Raw genomic sequence first — 20,431 nt, forward strand, 5'->3', positions numbered from 1 at the left:
AGTGCCCTGTGGCCTAACATTCAGAATCATGGTCTGGCACCTTGGGAAAGAAGGGGTGATGAGGTGGGCAGACCCAGGCCCTCCCTGTCAGCAGTGAATATGGCCACCACCCAACCATCAGGGATCTTGTAATATGTTAACCTTCCTTGGGTGGCACTCAGGACACCCCAGGACTTGCTACCATGTCTGATGAAGCCAGGATCTAAATGTCGTCAGGGTCTCCAAGTTCCTTAATGTAGATAGCTCCCTAGGATTTCAACTCTAGTTAGCCAGTTGTAGGCATCTAGTCTCCTTGTGGAATCCTTAGATCTCTGCTTCCTGCAGTAAGGTTCTGAAGCAGCTCCTGGGAGTGGGACTTCCATTGTCCATCATGTGTAGTTAACACTTTATTTCCTAGTAGAGGATATACACACCCCATCACAAAGACAAAAACATTTCTGATTATCTGAATTTTCTGTGCGACAGATACTCTGTTGTTTGGCAAGCTTTATTACTTAATATATATGAAAATAAAGTTCACCAAAATCTGCTCACAGCAGCCACCTCCAGACATGTGCCCATACCCCAGATTTTTGTCAAATGTTGTCAAAAATTGCTTGTAAGTTCAGGGAAAATCATAAAACCACCATATTTACCCTGTCTTTTGAATGAGATCTATAAATTGTGCATGTTATGCTCTCAGAACATATACAAACAATTTGAGATGATACCTCTTCAAACAAGCACATCCTAAAATTATAGTCTGGATAAATGAGTAGCACAATCTTTCTCACCCACGACTAATTTTAATCCCTTAAATCATTCATTTTCTCTTCAGACCCTATTTATTCCTTCAGAAACCAAGGAGAGCAGTTAACATGCAACATGCCAGGAAGGTCAACAAATTTGGGGTGAATTGGACCAAGGAGAGAATTTAGTACCAGAATCAAGCTCCCCACACTGAAAATGGCCTGCCAGGAGAACCTTTTCAACCAGGAGTTGGTTTGTGCAGTAGTATGTGAAAGATTTTCGGGGGGAGGGGTTGGAGTGGGGTGGGTTCCTTAGTAACAAGGAATTTTCTTATTCCCTGAAGCATGAGGGTTAATAGATCTTTTCATTTACTCAAGGTGGTACATATGGGAATACTGCTTTAGGTGCATCTAGCCACTTAGACTAAATTGAAGAAGAAACTCATTTTCTTTTGTAAATCTATACCTATAATTCTCTTAACTAAAAGGGGCTGTGAAACTACTGAAGAAGGTACCTTAATTGTATTGCACCAATTTGTGTCCTTAACTCCATTGATCATTAACATTTTTATCATTGAAAACAAAAGCTTGTTCAGTTATTTTGGCGGGTGTTTTTGTAAGGCTTATTGTTATTTTCAGGATCTGTTAGCATGACTTTGTCATTTTTAGTTTATAGCTGCAGCAGCATAGCTGTAGAAACAGGTTATGCATGATAATCTCGGCTGACAGATGGGTGAAGTCATTTTTAAAAGAACGGCTGAATGATGCTGTCTTGGCTACAGTTACTGTGAAGAGAAGACTCGGTTCAGAAAAAGCCAGTAAATAAGAGGAGGATCTTTCCAACTATCCACCACTTATCTTGTAGGCAGATTTAACTTTGTTTCCAGGGAGGTTTTTGTTAGTATTAAACCCTTCAGTAGCTATATTAATTACCAATTGCCTCAAAGAATCTTGTGTACAAACTTGTCTTTGAGTTTACTTGCTGATGTTCAGCACGGATACAAAGAGTTCTTTGTGTACTGCAGAAAAGGTTTGTAGCTGTATTTGTATCTTGAGTCAACTGAAGCTACATCTACTCTACGAAATAAATTAAAATTTAAGGCATTTAGCATGATAATACCACGTGACTGTCTTCAGTGTAAATGCCATTAGCTGGATTTAGGGAGCACTAATATCGATATCATAATATCATCGTAACCTGCTGGGTGTAGCTTCAAGTTCAATTTAAAAGTTTGAATAAAGGCCAGTGTGGAAACACCACATTTTAAAATCAAATTTATTAGCCTCCAGAGGTGTCCTGTATGTAACCCCTGATGCCCCTCACTGCTCCACTCTAGCCGCTGCTCTCCAGATACACATGAATTAGGTAACAGGAAAACCGTGAATTTCAGATCAGGACCAGGAAGCCTGTGGCTGTTGGCTCATGCTTGTATGAGAGCCCAAAAAATGTCTTTATTTCTTTGCTATTAGTACTGTGAGCACATCTACCCGTTACAAATAGCCTCAGCACAGAGTTCGTGGTTCTGTCTCTACACTTGTTATATTTTTCTGTGCTGCCTGGTGCCAGCTGCTGTCCTGCCACACTACATGGCAGCAAGGCTGTTGAAGGGGTCGTGTTTGCATAAGAGGCCGGGAAGCTTCTTCTCAGCAGTTTACATTTGTGCACGCCTGCCCTCCCTCCCCCAAAGGTGCCACACGGGCGGGGTCTTTCTGGTGCTCAGCCACATCATGTGGCTAGCCCCAAACCAAATAAAAGGACGTGCCTGCCTTTTGGTGCTGACCATGCTGCCAGGCAGCACCATGTCCTGGCTTGTGCACAGTTAGGGCTCGAAGGGGGGGAAAGATTTTTGGGGGGTTGCAGCTGTCCAGGGGAAAGTCTCCCCCCGGTGGCTAACATTTTTAGGGAAACAGGCTGTTTCTACACATGCCACTTTCTCCAAAAGTGGCATGCTAGTAAAGGGCCTGAAATACGCTAATGAGGTGCGGATGTAAATTCCCCACACCTCATTAGCATAAGGCCATGTGATTTGGAGTCCAGAAGAAGCTCTTCCAGACTCCAAAACAGCATGTAGAAGCACGGCTCCTGGGGGGTCTTCCAGAAGGAAGTCCTCCTTCTGGAGGCCCCTTCTTCCCCTACGCCGCCTGTTCCTGAGACCCCACTCTGCCCCAGACTCCACTCCCACCACTTCCCCCATTTTCCAAGCACTCCCCTACGTCTTCCCCCTCACCCCACTGCTTCCTGCCTCCTCTTCTTCCCCTCCTGCTCAGCAGTTACTGCATGCTCCAGAACAGCTGATCAACAGTGGGTGGGAAACACTTAGAGGGAGGGAAGGGAGCTCACCAGCATGGTCCCTGGCTGTCGGGAGGCAGTGGGGGAGAAACGAATGTGCTAGTGGGGGGGGTGCAGAATATGGGAATAAAGAGGTAATCTGGGGACAAAACATTCGATTCTCAAGCTGAAATCTTTCATTTTTTTATTTTTCCTGAGATGTTGAATTTTCTGAAAAACTCATTTTTGACAAGTTCTCCTTGCCAACAAATTCTAACGTCTTGGTTATTACAGCTGACTGTGTGTCTGATTTCCATATCTACGCTTGTGACAAATTCGATCAGTGTTATGCCCGTGTAATGATTTCATGTTTTTGCGGCCATGTTCTTTCAAGTTGCCTCATCCAATATCAATTATACTTCTCTTTTTTTCAGGGCCAGGTAGAAAATGCCATGCTTTTTAATTATATGCAAATACACCATACAGTATCTTGGAATAATGGAATTCCATGACTTGATGATGATGTAGCTATGTTGTACTGTCATGAGGCAGATTGTTACACTCGTTTACATGCTATCTTGAAAGTTATTCCTCTATAAGGAAAAAAGAATCATTGCAATAATTTCTTTACATTCTTTTTTTAAAGTTATTTCATCTACAACTATTTCTGCCATGCTCCTGTGCTTTTGTTTTGTTTAGCTTTTCACCAGTGGCATATACCATTAATTTTAAACTTTTCAAAAAATGTAGATTTTTTTTATCACACCACAGATGTTTCCAAATGTGTCATTGTAATTTCTATCACTGTAAATTATTCACTGTTTTCCCTGTCAGTTTCCTGCACAGGCTACTTGTAACAATTTATCTGTAGCTGGGAGAATTCCCTGCAATTCCTGAGTGTTTTTCTTTTGAAATGACTACCAGTGTGGTGTGCTGCACAGTGAGCTAATGCAGTAGCTTTCAAATGCAGAACTTGTCTACAAGGCAACATAATGGGCTAATATTGCAGGGTCCTATAATCTTCTCAGGCACACACTATTTTAATGCCTTTTTCATTTTTACTCACTGGTATACTATAGGCTGCTATTTTTCTGACATTCTCCACAAGAATTCCCATTGCCTGATATGACACCTACTGGTAGGAACAGAGCTGATTATTTAAGTGTTCTAATGTAGTTCTAAAATTTCTTCTAAGATTCCCAGCTGCCGTGGGTTGTTATCCTTTTGGACAAGTTATGTGTGTGTCAGTCATCATAAACCCTGGTCAGCTTTGAGCATCCCTGACAAGTGAAAGATTTGGTAATTAAATAATTTTACTCTCCTGAGCTTTTGTGTAATGAACTTTAACTTTTTAAAAGGTGATACACAAGTGTGTCTGAACACAAATAGACTAATCCAAGGTTAGTAGAAATGACAATGGGTTTTTAAACCAATGGCTCTTAGTTCTTCACATCCTGAATCCCTTTGTGACCCTTTACAAATCAGCATACCAGGCCTGAGTTGTAAAGTGATGTCCTCTCCTGAGAAGTGCTGAGAAGGTCCGGGTGTCATGAGCCTCCAATGAAATCATTGCATCTCATAGGACCCATTGTACTTCCTGAACTACAGCGATGGTGGTGTTATCTGGGTGCAATGGATGGGATTTATAAAAGTAAATAAGGTACATTAGAACACAAGTCATACTCAGCTCCTGAGGGAGTTGCGTGCCTAACTCCCTTCGATGTTTTTGAAAATCGAAGCCTATAGAAAAAATGGATTTGCAGCATCAGTAGAGTTAAATTACTCGTGGTTTAGAAGATTGTGATATGTTAAAATTCTCTTACAGGAAAGATTCACAGGTCTTTGACTGTAGCATATGAAAAAAGCTTTAATGACATTCATCACTGATATGCTGAGGAAATTATGTGGCATTTTAGTCTTTCTATTTTTGCCCTTACTTATGCCTAAAAATTAAGAAAAACAAGAAAACTACATTAGTTGGGAGTTCAGCTCAATGTCTTATTTCCTTGTCTAAGGCAGTGAGGGGCAAACTAGGGCTAGTGAGTTGGTCACATAAGTGACCCTCCTTCATCACAGTGAGCCACAAGGTTGTCATAACCAAGATGGTCTCTCCTAAAACAGGGTAGTTCTGCTAACTGCCCTTGTGGACCTAGAATTTGCAGGGTGCACTGATTAAACTGTAGCAGTACTTTGGTTGGATGCACACAAAGAAAGTCTGAGAACCACTCTCTCTCACTAACACTGCAATTTCTGAAATGTTTTCCCATAATCGAAAATACAATGCAAACCATTTGCTACTGTGATATTTTAAGAATATGAATTGAACTGCTTCCTCAGACAGATCAGCCGTTGTATAAACTTTAAGAGAAAACATTTAGAGCAAGGCTATACATTTACACCCGTTTCCCAAAAGAGCACATAGCCTGGAGATGAGTCTTTGGTAGGAAATTTGTACATTCACATGAGATCTTCTCCTGATGTATAACTCATTTTTGTATGTTCAATAGCTAATCCAATGAAAAATCATTTTAAGCAGAGGCAGAACAAAATAAGAGTTATGTTTAGTTGTTCTTCCTAAAGGACAACAGCTGTTAAGAAAAATATCAATGCATTGTGTTAAAACAATGTTACGAGTCTAAGCTTCAATTGAAAAAAAAAACAGGAAATGTAAAGAAAAGATACACTTTCCTTAGTGTTTACAGGAGTCAGATGCTGAATCAGAAAAGCCCATAAGCACATGATTAAACCAGTCCATGTTTAAGAAAGTCATTAAATACATGATTAACTTCAAGCATGTATTTAAATTCCATTCAGTTCAGGAAGACTTAAGAAAATGCTCTAAGTTCTGCATATTTGTAAGTGTTTTCCTGAATCAGGTAATCTGGGAATGATTTTGCTTCATACATCTCTTTTAATATCTAATAGTAATTTTAGAAAAAGAGAGAAAAGACCAGAGACGACGTCTTTGGATGACTGTTGCAATTGACCCCCAATGGAGACTGTTAAAACTTCTTCCTGTCCAACTGCCTACAGTATTTCTTGCTAGAGAAGGGGTTGGCAAACTTTTTGGCCAGAGGGACACATCTCAGTATAGAAATTGCCCAGCAGACCAGGAATGCTCACAAAATTGGAGGGTGGGGTGCTGGAGGGCAGGATGAGAGATGAGAGGATGCAGGGGAGAGCTTTGGTCTGGGACAGGGGCTGGGGAGGCGGGAGGGGATGAGGGGTCCAGCAGTTCCTATTGGCTGTGATCCCTAGCCAGTGAGAGCTGCAGAGCTGGCACCTGGGGCAGAGGCAGCATGCAGAACCCCGTCCCCCTTTGTTTCCAGGAGCCAAGCAGAGCAGGGCAAGCCACTGACCCTGCTTTCTGACTGGACTGTGGGAGCAGGGCAAGCTCCCAAGCCTGCTCCCCAGCAGAAGAACTAATTTAAAAGGTCTGATGGAGCAGATGTGGCTAGCAGGCCACAGTTAGCCCACCCCGTTCTAGAGCATTGCTTTTCAATCTCATAAATGAGTGCTTTTCTTTATAAACTTAGATCTGTAATATTTTTAATAATATGAATCCATGCTTAGTTAGCTTTATTTAATATACTGCAAATTAGTTGGACTTAATGTGCAGCTGCTTCACCTACAAAGTATATCTTTTAGCAGCATATTTTTTCTTCAAAGTACTAAAAGCCATTAGGCATTATAAATTATTTGCTAGTCATTTCATTTTTAATAGGGGCATTTTTAGATTTACGTTGGGAAAACAGCACATATTTCTGGCATTAAAACAGGGCTTCCGACACAGCATGAGCTACCACAGATAGCAGCACACCTGGTGCCTGCTGTGTTGTATTGGTTCCAGTTTGCCACCAAGTCAGATGCTTGGATTAAAGAGAGGGAGCCCCAAGGAACCAGCTACAATGTCCAGATTCAGGGCCACCCAGCCGTAGTGTAAGAAAGGTCCAGAAGTTCTCTAGCACTAGCTGTTTGTTGCTGACACTGCTGGCAAAAGGTCTCTTATTTGTTGCCTGTTTTGAGGATTGTGAGTAACTGAACCCAGCTCTGTTGTGCCCACAAACTGTGTCTGTTACCTGTGCTGTGGGTATAAGAAACAGTTACACCAATTCTGCCAGCTCTACACCTGTGGCTATTCCTCTTGTAGAGAAGCAATTTCCTGTTGGGGAACTTCGTGAACAACTCCTACGTAAATGGATAAGCCGTGCGAAATGGTCCAAACTGGTCAGAAAATCTGGTCTTCTTATCCTTTGATCGTGATCCCACAAACGCTTATGCACATGATTGCTTTTACCCTCATGAATAGGCCTGTGAACAATGGTAGGCAATTCATATGAATTTATTGACTTCAGGACAGCTGTCAACCCTTTACTTGCTTTGATGAGTAGTTACTCGCTGGAGTCAGTGAATACTCCTGACCTTCTCGGCACATCAGTTCAAGTAAAAGTATTATCAGCTAGGGCCAATTCCACAGCATTCAAATCAGAACACTACTCCAGGGGTGGTCAACCAGTTCAAGACTAAGAGCCAGAATAGAGGGATAGAGGGCAAAGAGACACATATTATATATTTATTTTATATATCTATATGTAGATATATATGATAAATATATATCAATATATTTTTATAAATGTATAAAAATATATAATGTGGCTCAATACCCTCCCCCAGAGCCAGGCTGTCCCAGCCCCCCTGTTCTAACCCAGTCCCCCTCCCCTTCAACAGAGCCAAGCACCCCCAGCCTCCCCACTCTAACCCAATCCCCCTCCAGCACAGCCAGGCACCTCTAGTCTCCCCCACCCCTTCTCCCACACTCTGACCCAATGCCTGGGTCTCACCAGAGCCACAGCCACACTCCTCTGCTCCTGGGGCTGGGGCACATGCCCAGAGGAGCAGTGAGCAGTCTGGGCTCACAGCTGTGAGCAGCAGTCACATTTCACTGAGCAAATCGCTGCAGGCTCGCCACCCCTGCACGAGTCAGTAAAGTACTGTTTTAAATGTACACTAAGTCTCTTGTTACAAATATTCAGATGTGTATGTTTATGTGAATAAATCAGCACTTTACTCCAAGTCACATTTCCACTGTCGAGTTGCCAGGATCAAATTCACAAAGATACTTGGCTACTGCTTCATAACATGCGGCAACAGGAAACCCCTTAGTGCCCTGCCATGGTGCCCTACTGCCCATGCAATGCTTGGAGAGAAAGCAGTGTTTCAGGAAGAGATTCTGAAAAGCTATTAAGCTGAGCAGGGAAGGAGCCACTTGACCACCATGGATCTTCAGTCAGCAGTGAAATGCAGAGGGAAAAGGAGGGGCTTGGAGTCCTCTTAACAAAAGCATCTAGACACCTGAATTGCCTCCTTCTAGGTCCTTAGTCAAGTGACTGACTGGGCTAAAGGGAGGTGCCATCCTCCTCTCAGTATTCTCAGCCACGAACCCTCTGTTGTAGTTCATTACATACATCCGCTCAGCTTGGGTCTTAGGGGATGAAACCCCAACTTTTCTCAAGGAATGAACAGAAAGAGGCCATTGTAGCCAAGGCCCTCACCTTGAATACAAAAGATCTCTGTAAAGTCCCTGATCTGGAAAAGGAACAGGGCCTTGGATCTATATTGACCACATCCCTGCTGAGTGCCCAACCAGCAGTGTTCTGGTATACCCTACACACACTGGGCAGCCAGCCCTGGAAATTCCCAAGCTGGTTGCCCCAGCTCTTTTTCCATGGGTCGTGCAGGCTCAGAGAATGCCTATGAGATCAGATCACTCAGGTGACATAGGCGGGGGAACTTCTACTTTAAGACTCCTGCCAGGCTAGGATGCAGATCAGCTCAGTAGCTGAACTTCGATGATTTTGTACATTCCCACCAGTTGAAACATAGGCACTAGGACATTTATATGCCTACAAAGTCAGGTGGCAACTGAGCAGTGGTGTTGAGAACGTCATTGGTGCCCAACTGGCGGATTTAGGCACCAGAAGAGTGTGTTAGACCCTTAAGTATCTTTCTGAGTCTAGCCCTTTGTAACTTAGACAAAGTAAGGCAGAGATCCCAAGAAAGCAGTTTAGCCCAGGAGAGTTCTTTGAATCACAATATGTTAAACTGCTTTTTGATCAGCAGCTTGTAGAAGTATGCATTAAACTGTAATCCATGGTTTTTCTTGTAACCAGTTAATGATCCTATCCGTAACAGTCTAATTGTCTCTGCCAAGTTCTAAATTCTCCTGTATTGAAAAAGGCAGTGATTAGGATCCAGCTAATCACATTCATATCTGAAAAGTACACCATTAGCAGAATGCTAATTCAGCTTCTTTCCCTGGTAATCCGTTTGATAACCTAGTGTTTGCAATTGACTAACTAAATATGCATTCCACTTCCTCACAGGAAGGTATTTTTTTTCATGCAATTATTTTACTTTGGATATTTTGTCTATACTCTGGGTTAAATGCTACTTTCCTGTCTCATACAAGTTCTAGTGGAAATAGTCCTGCAAAGCAAGCAGGATGTAGCCATTTGGGGAAAAACAGACTGAACAAACATGTGGTAGCACAGCTGTTACCTTGATGCCTTAGTTATTTATAATTTTGTTCTTGTTTCAGTATAATTATTCAACACAATGTAATAAAAATTACATATTTTGTACCAAGAAAGTGTCCTGGAAAAAAAAACATAGAATATAGGCCAAAGTATCCCTAAACTTTACACATCATTTTTCAGCACAGCATTACAAGGCTACTGAATATGTTCTGTAAGCATAAAACAGTTGCTACTGAGACATTTTTATTAACTCTGAATCTGAGTGATAATAAAGGTTGATTACGATTTTACTTTTTAAATCCTTTGAATTTTAATGAGTTTTTTCCCTTCTCTGAATTCCAATGAGAAGTACTCAGAATATGATGGCCAGATAAAATATTTATGAAATCCAACTAGATTATCTTTAAGGGGAAAAAACAAACACCACCTGTTCTCAAAGAAGGGATTTTTTTACTACACTAACAAAACAGACATTAATTTTCAGCAGAATCAGTGTTTTTTACAAGACTATTTTAAGAGTCCATTGAGGTTAATTTGGTAAAAAATTAGCACCTAAAAGCAAAATTCCTAAAACCTCCGTTCAATGATATTCAGACCCATTGGCACCAAGTGGCACCAGGGCAAGGTGGGAGTGGGGCCTGGCTCTGCATCCTGGAAGGGGCAAGGCCTATGGCATTTGGCCCTCAGTGCCTCCTGGACCACAGTGCTGGACCCCTCCCCACAATACCTCACAGGCATGTGCAGCAGCACTGCCACAGCAGTTCAAATTGCCTGTGTTGGAACTGGCACTCCTGCCACTCATTTTGAGTAAGGGAAGTTGATGTGACCTTCCTTAGTAGAGATGGCGCAGAAGCCTGAATTAAGGTATATTGACTCCAGCTACATAATAAACGTAGCTGGAATTACGTACCTTAATTTGACTTTGCACTGTAGTGTAAACCTGCCCTATCCAAGATGAATGGTTCTTGTAAACTCAATCCAATATGTTTTTTCCAGATCTTGGAAAATAGTGATCTTCTTAGGCTACGGTTAGACAACATGTTGATCTTAAAGAAGCGTTGAGTTGGATTCCCTACAAACCTGGGGGGTTTCCTGCCTTAGTTTATGCTCTTGGGCTTTGTAGCTCATGGGATATGATCAAGAATGTATTCTTATGGTTTTTTTGTGACACAGTCAGTTGATGAATTTAAAATATTACAACTGTGTTTCACTGTTTGATTTATTTGTTTGTTTGTAGATTGACCTCCTTGTTCCTACAAAAGTGACTGGCATAATTACTCAAGGAGCTAAAGATTTTGGGCATGTACAGTTTGTGGGCTCTTACAAACTTGCTTACAGTAATGATGGGGAGCACTGGACCATCTACCAAGACGAAAAGCAAAAAAAGGATAAGGTAAGTTAATGAGGCAATTGATATTTGGATTGCATTTACAGAAAGGAGTAACCTCAGTATCAGTAGCCTGCAGGTTAATGTGTGCCGTCTGTTTTATGTGGATCTGTGTGCCTGGGGGTCCTGAGATAAAAGTCAAGGTGAATAGAAAGGAATCATATACCACAATGACATTCACTGATACTATAATATCATACATATCAATGCAATGTGCCAGACCCAAAGCTACTAGATGCGGGACATAAAACTTTACAGTTCTCCATTTATTGAAATTATTTCTCCCTTTGAACTCTGCAGTAGAATACCTATAAAAAGTAACTTATTTGTATTTTCGAGAACAGCAACCCTACTCGGATTTTGATCAGCATATGATAAAATGTGCTAGCTATTTTGAAAAGAATATGTACTTTTAAATGCACCTTTGAACGTAATGTTTCTGGGTTATTTTTTCTGTAAATTAATCATTGTAGGATATCAGATACCAACTTATATGCATTAATATAGCATCAGTAGTCTTAACAAACACTAAAAATAAATTCCAGAATGGTTCCTCTTGGGGAGAAGGGGAGTGTGGGGGAGCACAGGACAGGGGTTTGCTGTGGGGAGAGGGATTCAGGATAGGGTGGGGAAATGGGGGGTGCAAGAGTCAGAGCAGGGAGTTTGGGTGAGAGGAGACTCACGGCAGGAACTTGAGGTACGTGAGAAGGAACTGTGTTCTGGAGCCTTGTTTTGCCTAGTTCTACCTCTTCTGCTGTCCAGGTAAAGAAATGGGCACTTTGAAAAGAACCTGTGTTCTTTTATAATGATGTCATATAGTTATATGGTTCCCAAAAAGTTAAACAGTGATCCAGTGGCCGTGTAGGGATAGACTGCAGGACCATGCATAACGTTCTGAGCTGGCTTGGGAAGTTCACAAAAGGTATCAGGACGGAGGGATCTTGGTATTTTGCAGTCTTCATGCCAAAGATGGGTGCCAGACACTGAATTTGCTTAGCTATTCACTTGGCTTCCCCTAGGCTTAGCCCCCTAATGCCAGCCAAGAAGCTGTTGATCTGCCCAAGTTGTTTCCTCCCAACCCCTGCAGCCATCTGAGAAACTGGTTGTGTTACCAACCGGGCTCCCTTTCATTGGAAAAAATACTCACCTGCCTTTAGCCAGAGTCAGGCTGGGAACTGCAGCCATTGAATTCTGCAAAAACAGCTCCATTCTGACAAACCAGATGATAATGGGCTTCATGCTAAATAGCTGATTGGCCACAGCGTCTGGAAGCAATTGAGCCATACAGTAGTTGATTTACTGCCAACAGCAGATCCTCCTCTGAATGTTGAACACACCCTCCCCTTTCTCATTGGAGCTGCGTACCAGCACCCACCACCCTGTGTACCAGCACCCTATTTCTCCTTAAATTTAAACACATGAACACTTTGGACTTTTTAGATTTTATAAAAGAAATGTGTGTCACAAATTATCTTTGTGAATTTAAAACTGAGAATTTTTTTCAGGCATAAAGGAGAGAGGAAAGAAGGAAAGATTAATCAAAGGCTCCTAATTTCACATTTGTTGCCTTGAAAAAATAGGTATTAAGCATCATTTTGTTTTCACGTTATAGAGAATAATATTCCCACATCCTTTAGCAAGGAGGTGGTAGTCTGCTTTTTGAGCAGACATGCCTATTGGTAATTTAGTTAAAAGGCAAACAGCTCTACAGGATACGATCGAGATTAATAGATTCTCATTTATCATACTGTACGGACCATTGTGGTCATTCTCTCTGTCGTCCTGTATGAAATAGGACATAGAGGCCATGTCTACACTGGCATAAAACTTTGAAATGGCCATGCAAATGGCCATTTCAAAGATTAGTAATGAGGCACTGAAATCTATATTCAGCACCTCATTAGCATGCCGCCAGCCGTGGCTTTTCAAAATTGCTGCGTTTCAGTCCCGCGTGGCTTGTGCAGACGGGGGTCCTTTTCAGCTAATAGGAATAAGGGGATTTCAAAGTTGGCAGGGTCCTTTTGAAAAGGACCCCCATCTGGACGAGCCATGCAGGAGCAAAACACGGCAATTTTGAAGAGCCGTGGCTGGTGGCTCATCCAGATGGGGGTCCTTTCATTGTACGTATTTCAGCGCCTCATTAGTAATCTTCGAAATGGCCATTAGCATGGCTATTCTGAAGATTTCTCTTAGTCTAGACGTAGCCAGAATGTTTCAAAATAATTCCTGGAGTGTATCTTTTAGGAAAAAATCTGATATTGATTTAAAAATTATTAATGATGGAGAATCCACTATGACCCTTAGTAAACTGCTCTCATGGTTGATTACCCTCACTCTCAAAAATTTAACACTTATTCCTGGCTTGAGGTTGTCTAGTTTCAACTTTCAGCCTCATACTTTTCTCTGCTAGATTGAAAAGCCCATTCTTTTTAAAGTTACAACATTCTTAGATTTTTAATCCGAATGTCTTGCAAGTTCCTTTCAGAAGTCTATTACATGTTATTGCTTTCATTAACCAAACTTGTGCTGTCATAAAGTGAAAAAGATTGGTTTGACAGACTGTATGTCCATAAACCTATACTGATTGGTACTTATTTCATTGTCTTGTATGGGATTAATATCTCAATATCAACCTGACAGGCCTATAATTTACTGGGTCATCCCATTTATCCTTTTTAAAAAAACTGTCACAATATTAGCTTTCTACCAGTCTTGTGGAACTTTGCTAGTACTCCATGGCTACAGTTACACTACAACGCTCTGTCAACAGAAGTCACTTGTGGGAGAGTTTTCCTGACAACACTTCTGTTAACAGAGTGCAGCCACACACAAAACCCAAGCAAGAGAGCACTCAGCTCTGTCAGCAAAGCAGCTGGACTGTGCTTGGATGCTCTCTCGACAAAACAGGCACCAAGAAGCACAGCAGACAGGGCCGCCCATTGTTGCAGATGCCCTGTCTGTCAACAGAAGGCCCCCTCACTCCACCCTAAGTGGCCACACAGTTTTTTTTTGTTAAAGGAGTCTGTCGACAGCATCATTGTGCCTCAAAGCTTTGAGGCAAAACGCTGCGGCAAAAGTTTTGCATTTTGTCCAGATATTGTTGACAAAATGCATTTTGTATGTGCATTCTCCATGCATTTGGTTGACAAAACCAGGTTTTTTCTGGCAAAACTTGCTAGTGTAACCATAGCCTATGACTCCCTGAAAATCAATATTAATTGTCCAGAGAGTTCCTCGGGCTGCTCTTTTAAAACTCTTGCAAGTTAACTGGACCTCCTGTTTTAAAAATATCTAACTTTAGTAGCTTGTGTTTACCATCCTACAATATGTACACCCATAATTCTCAATTAAAACTCCTACCATGTAGTCTGTTGCCTAAACACCAATAACTAGCAGGTCGGTATATCTTTCTAATCAAATACACAATTTAAACTATATAGAATATTAAAGCAAAACAGACATTATTGCCAAGAAAGGGGCATGCTCCTTGAAGCATTTTGTGCCTGTAATTTATTGGGAGACAGAGCTTACTAGGAGTTTTTTTTTATGTTCTTATGTTCTTATTTAGTAAAGTAAGCAATCATAAACGTAAGCATGTATGCCATTATTTTCTAAGCATCATATGTATAAAAATAATGTCTTAAAATTCAGTAGAGGCAAGGAAGAGTTGGTAATAATCAAAATTATGTTGTTGTAATTAACATAATAATCATTTCTGAGTCAGTTTGGAAGTTTATCTGCCCAACAGAGGTGTTCAAGAGTACGAAAGTGATTGATTTATACATTCACATTTAATTTCTCTTTTTTCTCAGTTTCAAATATTGTTCAGTGCACATTGACTTTACACTGGAGAACAGCGGAGGCTACAAATAGCTGAATTAATAATATGGTCAATTTTTTATTATAGAGATATTTACAAAGCATACACAACTTAAGGGAATAATTTAAAAAATAAAGGGGAATTATTCATTAAAACATTCTCCTGAGTTATGGATAATTGAAACATAGTTACACTAATGACCATTTATACCCAAATGGTTAGCAGAATGTCTTATTTCAGCAGTTAAAATAGCTGTTGCCTCAAGATCTGAATGTTTTCAAGATTTTTTTTTCAGGGAAATAAATGTTTCCATTTGTATTTAGTATTCTTAGAACTTTTTTAATAAAGGGCACTATAAACATACTTCTCATGTATCAGTTTTATGTTCAGTTTTGCATACTATACAAAGATACAAGAAATGATATATCCATATGGACAATTTTGCTGACATAGAATTGTTGGTACCTTGCCTCTTTTGTAGACACATTGATTTCAATTTATTAAAAGATTATTTAGCTTGAGTAGAGTATTATAATCTGGACCATATTATTCCGTTTTAAATCTCTTGCTCTCTCTAAACTATATGCAAAGAGAGAAAATACTGTTTGACACTATTGCAAACAAAGGCTACATCTGCACTAGGACACTACGTCGAAGTAGCCTATTTCGAAGTAGCAACATCGAAATAGGCTACTTCGACATGTATTGTCCACACATCCTCTGGGGCTGGTGCTGTCAATGTTCAATGTCACAGTAGTGATGGGGAAAGTCGAAAGGAGCCACCCCTGAAGGAAATGCAGAGCGTCCACACACACAAGCGCTCCTCATCAAAATTAGGGGCCAGGAAAGCCCACGAATGGGGTCAGAGGCTGGACTAGCCCTTCCGGGGCAATAGCAAGCTGCTCCTTTAAAGGACTCCTCACTGCCATGCCCAGCCTGCACAGCAAGAGGTCTAGCCACACTCTCGCAGACCAACACACAGCAGCTATGGACCCGCAGAAGCAGCAGCACCTGGAAGCCTTCCAGGTAGTCACCCTGGGAGCAAGCGCCCTGCTACGTGCTGCACGGGAGGCCGCCCAGCAGGTCCTGCCGGGGGCCCCTCCTGGGGGCAGATGGGGATGCCCCTGACCACCAGGCTCCCCTGTTCCTTCCCCACCAGGTGCTCCACCGCCTCTGGAGCTACCCCACCAACTTCGAGTGGTGGGAGCAGCTGGTCATGGGGGAGTGGGACAACGACATGTGGCTGCGGAACTTCCACATGCACCAGCAGACTTCCTGGAGCTCTGCCAGTGGCTCACCCCCTCACTGAGGCACCAGGACACCCAGAAGCGGTGCGCCCTCCCCGTCTAGTGGAGGGTCTCAATAGCTGTCTGGAAGCTGGCCGCTCCAGACAGCTACCTCTCTGTGGGACACCAGTTTGGAGTGGGAAAGGCCATGGTCAGGGACATCATCATGGAGGTAAGGAGGTCTGGGCACACACCCACTGGGGGGCGCAGGGAACCAGGGAGGGAGCTGGGTGTGGGGCTTGGGAGGAAGGGGAGCCAGGGAGGGAGGGGCTGGGCAGGAGAGTGCCTGGGGTGGTGTCTGGGAAGGGGGCCCAGGGGAGGGGCCTGGGGCACCCTGCACACCCTCATGGGTGCTTGTGTTCCCTTCCTATAGGTGGTCCGTGCGCTCAATGCCATGCTGCTCAAGAGGGTCGTCCGAGTCATGGACCTGGATACAGCTGCTGCCGGATTTGCTGCCGTGGGGTTCCCAAACTGCTTTGGGGCCCTGGACAGGACACACATCCCCATTTGCGCCCTGGACTACAGTGTTGGAAGATACGTCAACCGGAGGGGCTACCACTCCATGGTCCTGCAGTTCAGGTGGACAGCCGGGGCCACTTCCAGGATGTCTATGTGGGCTGGCCCGGCTGTACACAGGATGCCCACATTTTTAGGAACATGGGCCTGTGCTGCCGGCTGGAGGCAGGGACCTACATCCCGCAGAGGGAGATCCCTCTGGGGGACACCACTGTGCCCTTCTGCCTAGTGGTGGACACGGCCTACCCCTCCAGCCCTGGCTCATGCACCCATACACCTGCCACCTCACCGCCAGCCAGGAGTGGTTCAGCGCCCGACTGAACCATGCCCACCAGGTGGTGAAGACGACCTTCGGCTGCCTGAAGGGCCGCTGGCAGTGCCTCCTTGCCCACCTGGACGTCAGCATCCAGAACATGCCCCAGGTTGTGGGCATGTGCTGCACACTCCACAACATTGTTGAGAGCAAGGGGGAGGACTTCGTGCAGGGGTGAGCGGTTGACACCGACACAGGCTTCCCCCAGCCGGCCGCTGCACCCAGTCACCAGGCCCACCACGAGAGGTTGCAGATCTGCGAGGTCCTGCGGGTCCATTTTGATCAGGGAGACCTGGGGGCACCTCCCTGGCCTTCCCTGGAGGGCCTCCCACACACCGCCTCCATCACCCTCATGCCACCCCCACACCATCCCCCCAACAAGCACACGTCTCAGGTTCTTTGGAAAGTAAAACTGTGGATTATTGAATACTGCTAAAACTGTCTTATGTGCACAACCAAAACTGGAACCAATATACAAAGGGGGACAACTATATACAAGGGGGACAATTATATACAAATGGGGGACCAGCGGATGGCTCAGCTGTTGGCCCATCAAGCTGGGGTGGGGGTAGAGGGGGCACAAGCCCCGACAGGTACGGGTCACAGCCCCCCCTTTGTCCGTGGTCCCCAGCCCGGTCAGCTGGGGGCCAGGAGGACCGACAGGTATGACCGGGATGCCTCCACTGGCCAGTCTTCAGCCCCAGTGGGCTCTGGTCCTGGGGGGCTGGCAGGTGGCGAGGCAGGTAGGGCAGTGAGGGAGGCATGTGCGACAGTAGGGGGGGCATCAGGTGGGGCGGCAGGGGTCGGGAGCCAGATGACATCCTCCTGGGGAGACCCAGCTATGTCCTGGAAGACGCCCATGAATTCCTGCCACACTGCCCAGCGCCAGATGGTCTTCTCCCTATCAAAGTGGAGCCTCTCCTCGGCCACCTCCATCTGCTGCTGGAGGGACGCCAGGAGCTGGGGATCCACGGGGGCCATCCCCTGGGTCCAGCAGTGGAGTGCCTGTCCTGCTGGCCTTGGAGGTGTCCCCAGGTGCTGGCAGTGCCTGACCTCCGGCGGGCTCTCAGGGACCACAGAGGGTGCCTGGCACCTCGGATAGAGGGAAAGGCTGTTAATACTGTGCCCTGGCCTGTGGCCCGTTCCCTTCGTCCCCCCTTGGGTGCTGGGTCTCCGTCCCCCGTCGGTGGGTGTGGTGTCCCTGTTGGGTGGCCACATTGCATGGTTCATCTGCCCCCGGTGCTGTCAATGGGTGTGGGTGCTGATGGGCACTGATGGCCATGCCGCCGTCCTGGGACCGTGCTGTGGCTGGGCAGTTGCAGGTCGGGGTCCACTGGGGGTGTGTGGGGCCCCTGGTCGTGTCTGGTGCCCCTGCCCCATGTCCCAGGGGTGTGTGCCCTGTGGGGTACATACCTGACTATCCCCTGCCGCAGTCGGGGGAACCCCAGTGGGCGGACACCGAGCTGGTACTCCAGGAGGGAGGTCTATGAGGAGCCCCCCCACCCTCTGCTGGACCCCTCCTCCATCATCCCGAGTGGGGGGCTCCTCAGTTGGGCCCCAGGGTGTGGGCTGGCCTCCAGGCCGGACTCCAGCTCCAAGGCCTGCTGGGACTCCTTGGCTGCGGTGTCCAGTGTGGCCTGGGGGAAGGAGGTGTCCCGGGGACCCAGGATAGCCCTGAGCTCCCTGTAATAGGGGCAAGCAGTGGAGGCAGCCCCAGACCAGCTGGCCGAGTCCTGGGCCCGGGCATAACCCTGCCGCAACTCCTTCACCTTGCTCCAGACGTGATCCGGAGTGCAGGTAGGGTGACCCCAGGTGTCCAGGCCCTTGGCCAGTCAGGCAAATGCTTCTGCATTCCATTTCTTGCTCCCCATCCCATGGAGCACCTCCTCCTCACCCCAGAGCCCCAGCAGGTCTCAGAGCTAGGCTTCCGACCAAGAGGGGCCCCGCCACTTTTTGGCCCCGCATTTGGCTGCCAGAGGTCCCTGGGTCCCCTTGCGGGGGAGCCCTGGGGGCACTTAAGGGGCTGGGTCGATGGCATGGCGCTGGGTGGTTGGGTCGGGATCCGTAGAGGGCGTGCAGGGCTAGCATGTGTGTGTGCTGCTGCCTGCACGCTCTCAGCTTCCTGCCACAGGAAATCTGAGTCCGTGGTGCTTTAAGGACTGCTACGTGTGGTGATCATAGAGCCCCTCAGGGGCTGGACAGCACGTCTCAACCCCTCAGCTGATGGCCACCCTGGAGGACTCTGCTATTTCGAAGTAGCGGGATGTGGATCATCTACACATGCCCTACTTTGATGTTGAATGTCGAAGTAGGGCGCTATTCCCATCTTCGGATAGGAATAGTGATTTCACCATCTCGCCATCTAATGTCGATTTCAATGTTGAAAGAGCACACGGCGCGTGTAGATGCTACGCGTGCTATTTTGACGTTGTGCTGGCAACTTCGAAGTAGCCGGCTAGTGTAGACGCACCCAAAATGGCAGATCTCAGTGGTTTTATCCTCTAGAGATTTTTGCAATTTATTCCAAAAGACTCCAAATAGCAAAAACAAAACCTGCCATTGTCAAACTGGAAAGGCGCGGACAGGCATGATTAAGGACATATGTTTAGTATAATTGGTTGCCAGGTAAAAATAGGAAACAATAATTTCATTTTTCCTGGGTGTGCCATAAATGTATCCATAATATCTAACAGTTACCATCATTAGTGATTCATACTCACGTCAGTTGATAACCTTTACATTAAACAAGAAAACGTCTTCCAGACAACAGACATCTAATATCAAAACACCGCATTCATTACTCTGAAAAAGAGAACACGCGTTCAAGCTTATCCTCATTTGTTCTTTGGAGCAGTAGCATGGAAAGAGACACCATTCAGGGAAAATAAAAGAGAAAGAGTTTGGAACAAAAGCAGACTCCTCCTGAGACTGGGACCAGCCTTTGCAGAACTTCTTTTGAAGATGGCCACAGGATTTGGCCCAAAGTAAATAAACATTTTCAAGGGTGCATTTGTGCACCAAGCAAAATTTCCTGCTGTATCCCTCATTTCCCTTTTTAATGCCATGGCCTGATGGCTTTATGGGAAAGCTTTTATGTGAACTTATCCTGAGCAGAATAGGATTGCCATATCCTTTGAGAATCCCCATAGACTTTTGCTTCCTGCTACTGGGGATTGGTAACCTACTGGCATCGTTTTTTCAGCTCCTCGGTTGTCTAATTTTTATTTCATAGTTCAGGCTGGCTACCCATTTCTAATGTTTGCCCCTGCCAACTGGGTGTCCACGGTCTTAAGAAGAAACAAATGTCAGAAAATAGAGGGAAAGGGAAGAGTCTCCAAGTGAGACCTGTTCTTGAGCTCCCAAATTTGTCACCTCAAATCTTAAAAAAACCATAGTTCCAAAACCCATTAAAATATGTCAGTCAATGTATAGGTAAGGTGCTGATCACTCCTCTCTTGCACACTCAGCCACTTGCAGGATCAATCTTTATATTACCACTGGATCTCCCTGCAAATTACACTTATTCCCAGTTCTGTTCACTTCTGACTTTTCATGGATCAAGGTACTATTTTACCA

At 44.9% G+C, this 20,431-nt stretch overlaps 1 protein-coding gene across 1 annotated transcript in view; it reads left to right on the forward strand.

Moving 5' to 3' along the window:
* Positions 1 to 20,431, forward strand: part of EDIL3 (EGF like repeats and discoidin domains 3) — a 404,956-nt gene that overhangs the window by 370,758 nt on the left and 13,767 nt on the right. Inside the window, exon 10 of the mRNA XM_074995366.1 lies at positions 10,771 to 10,926. Within this exon, the coding sequence (XP_074851467.1) occupies positions 10,771 to 10,926 (156 nt within the window). The remainder of the gene's footprint in view (positions 1 to 10,770; positions 10,927 to 20,431) is intronic.

This window comes from Carettochelys insculpta, chromosome 5 (genome assembly GCF_033958435.1).
Source record: "Carettochelys insculpta isolate YL-2023 chromosome 5, ASM3395843v1, whole genome shotgun sequence".
NCBI lineage: Eukaryota > Metazoa > Chordata > Testudines > Carettochelyidae > Carettochelys > Carettochelys insculpta.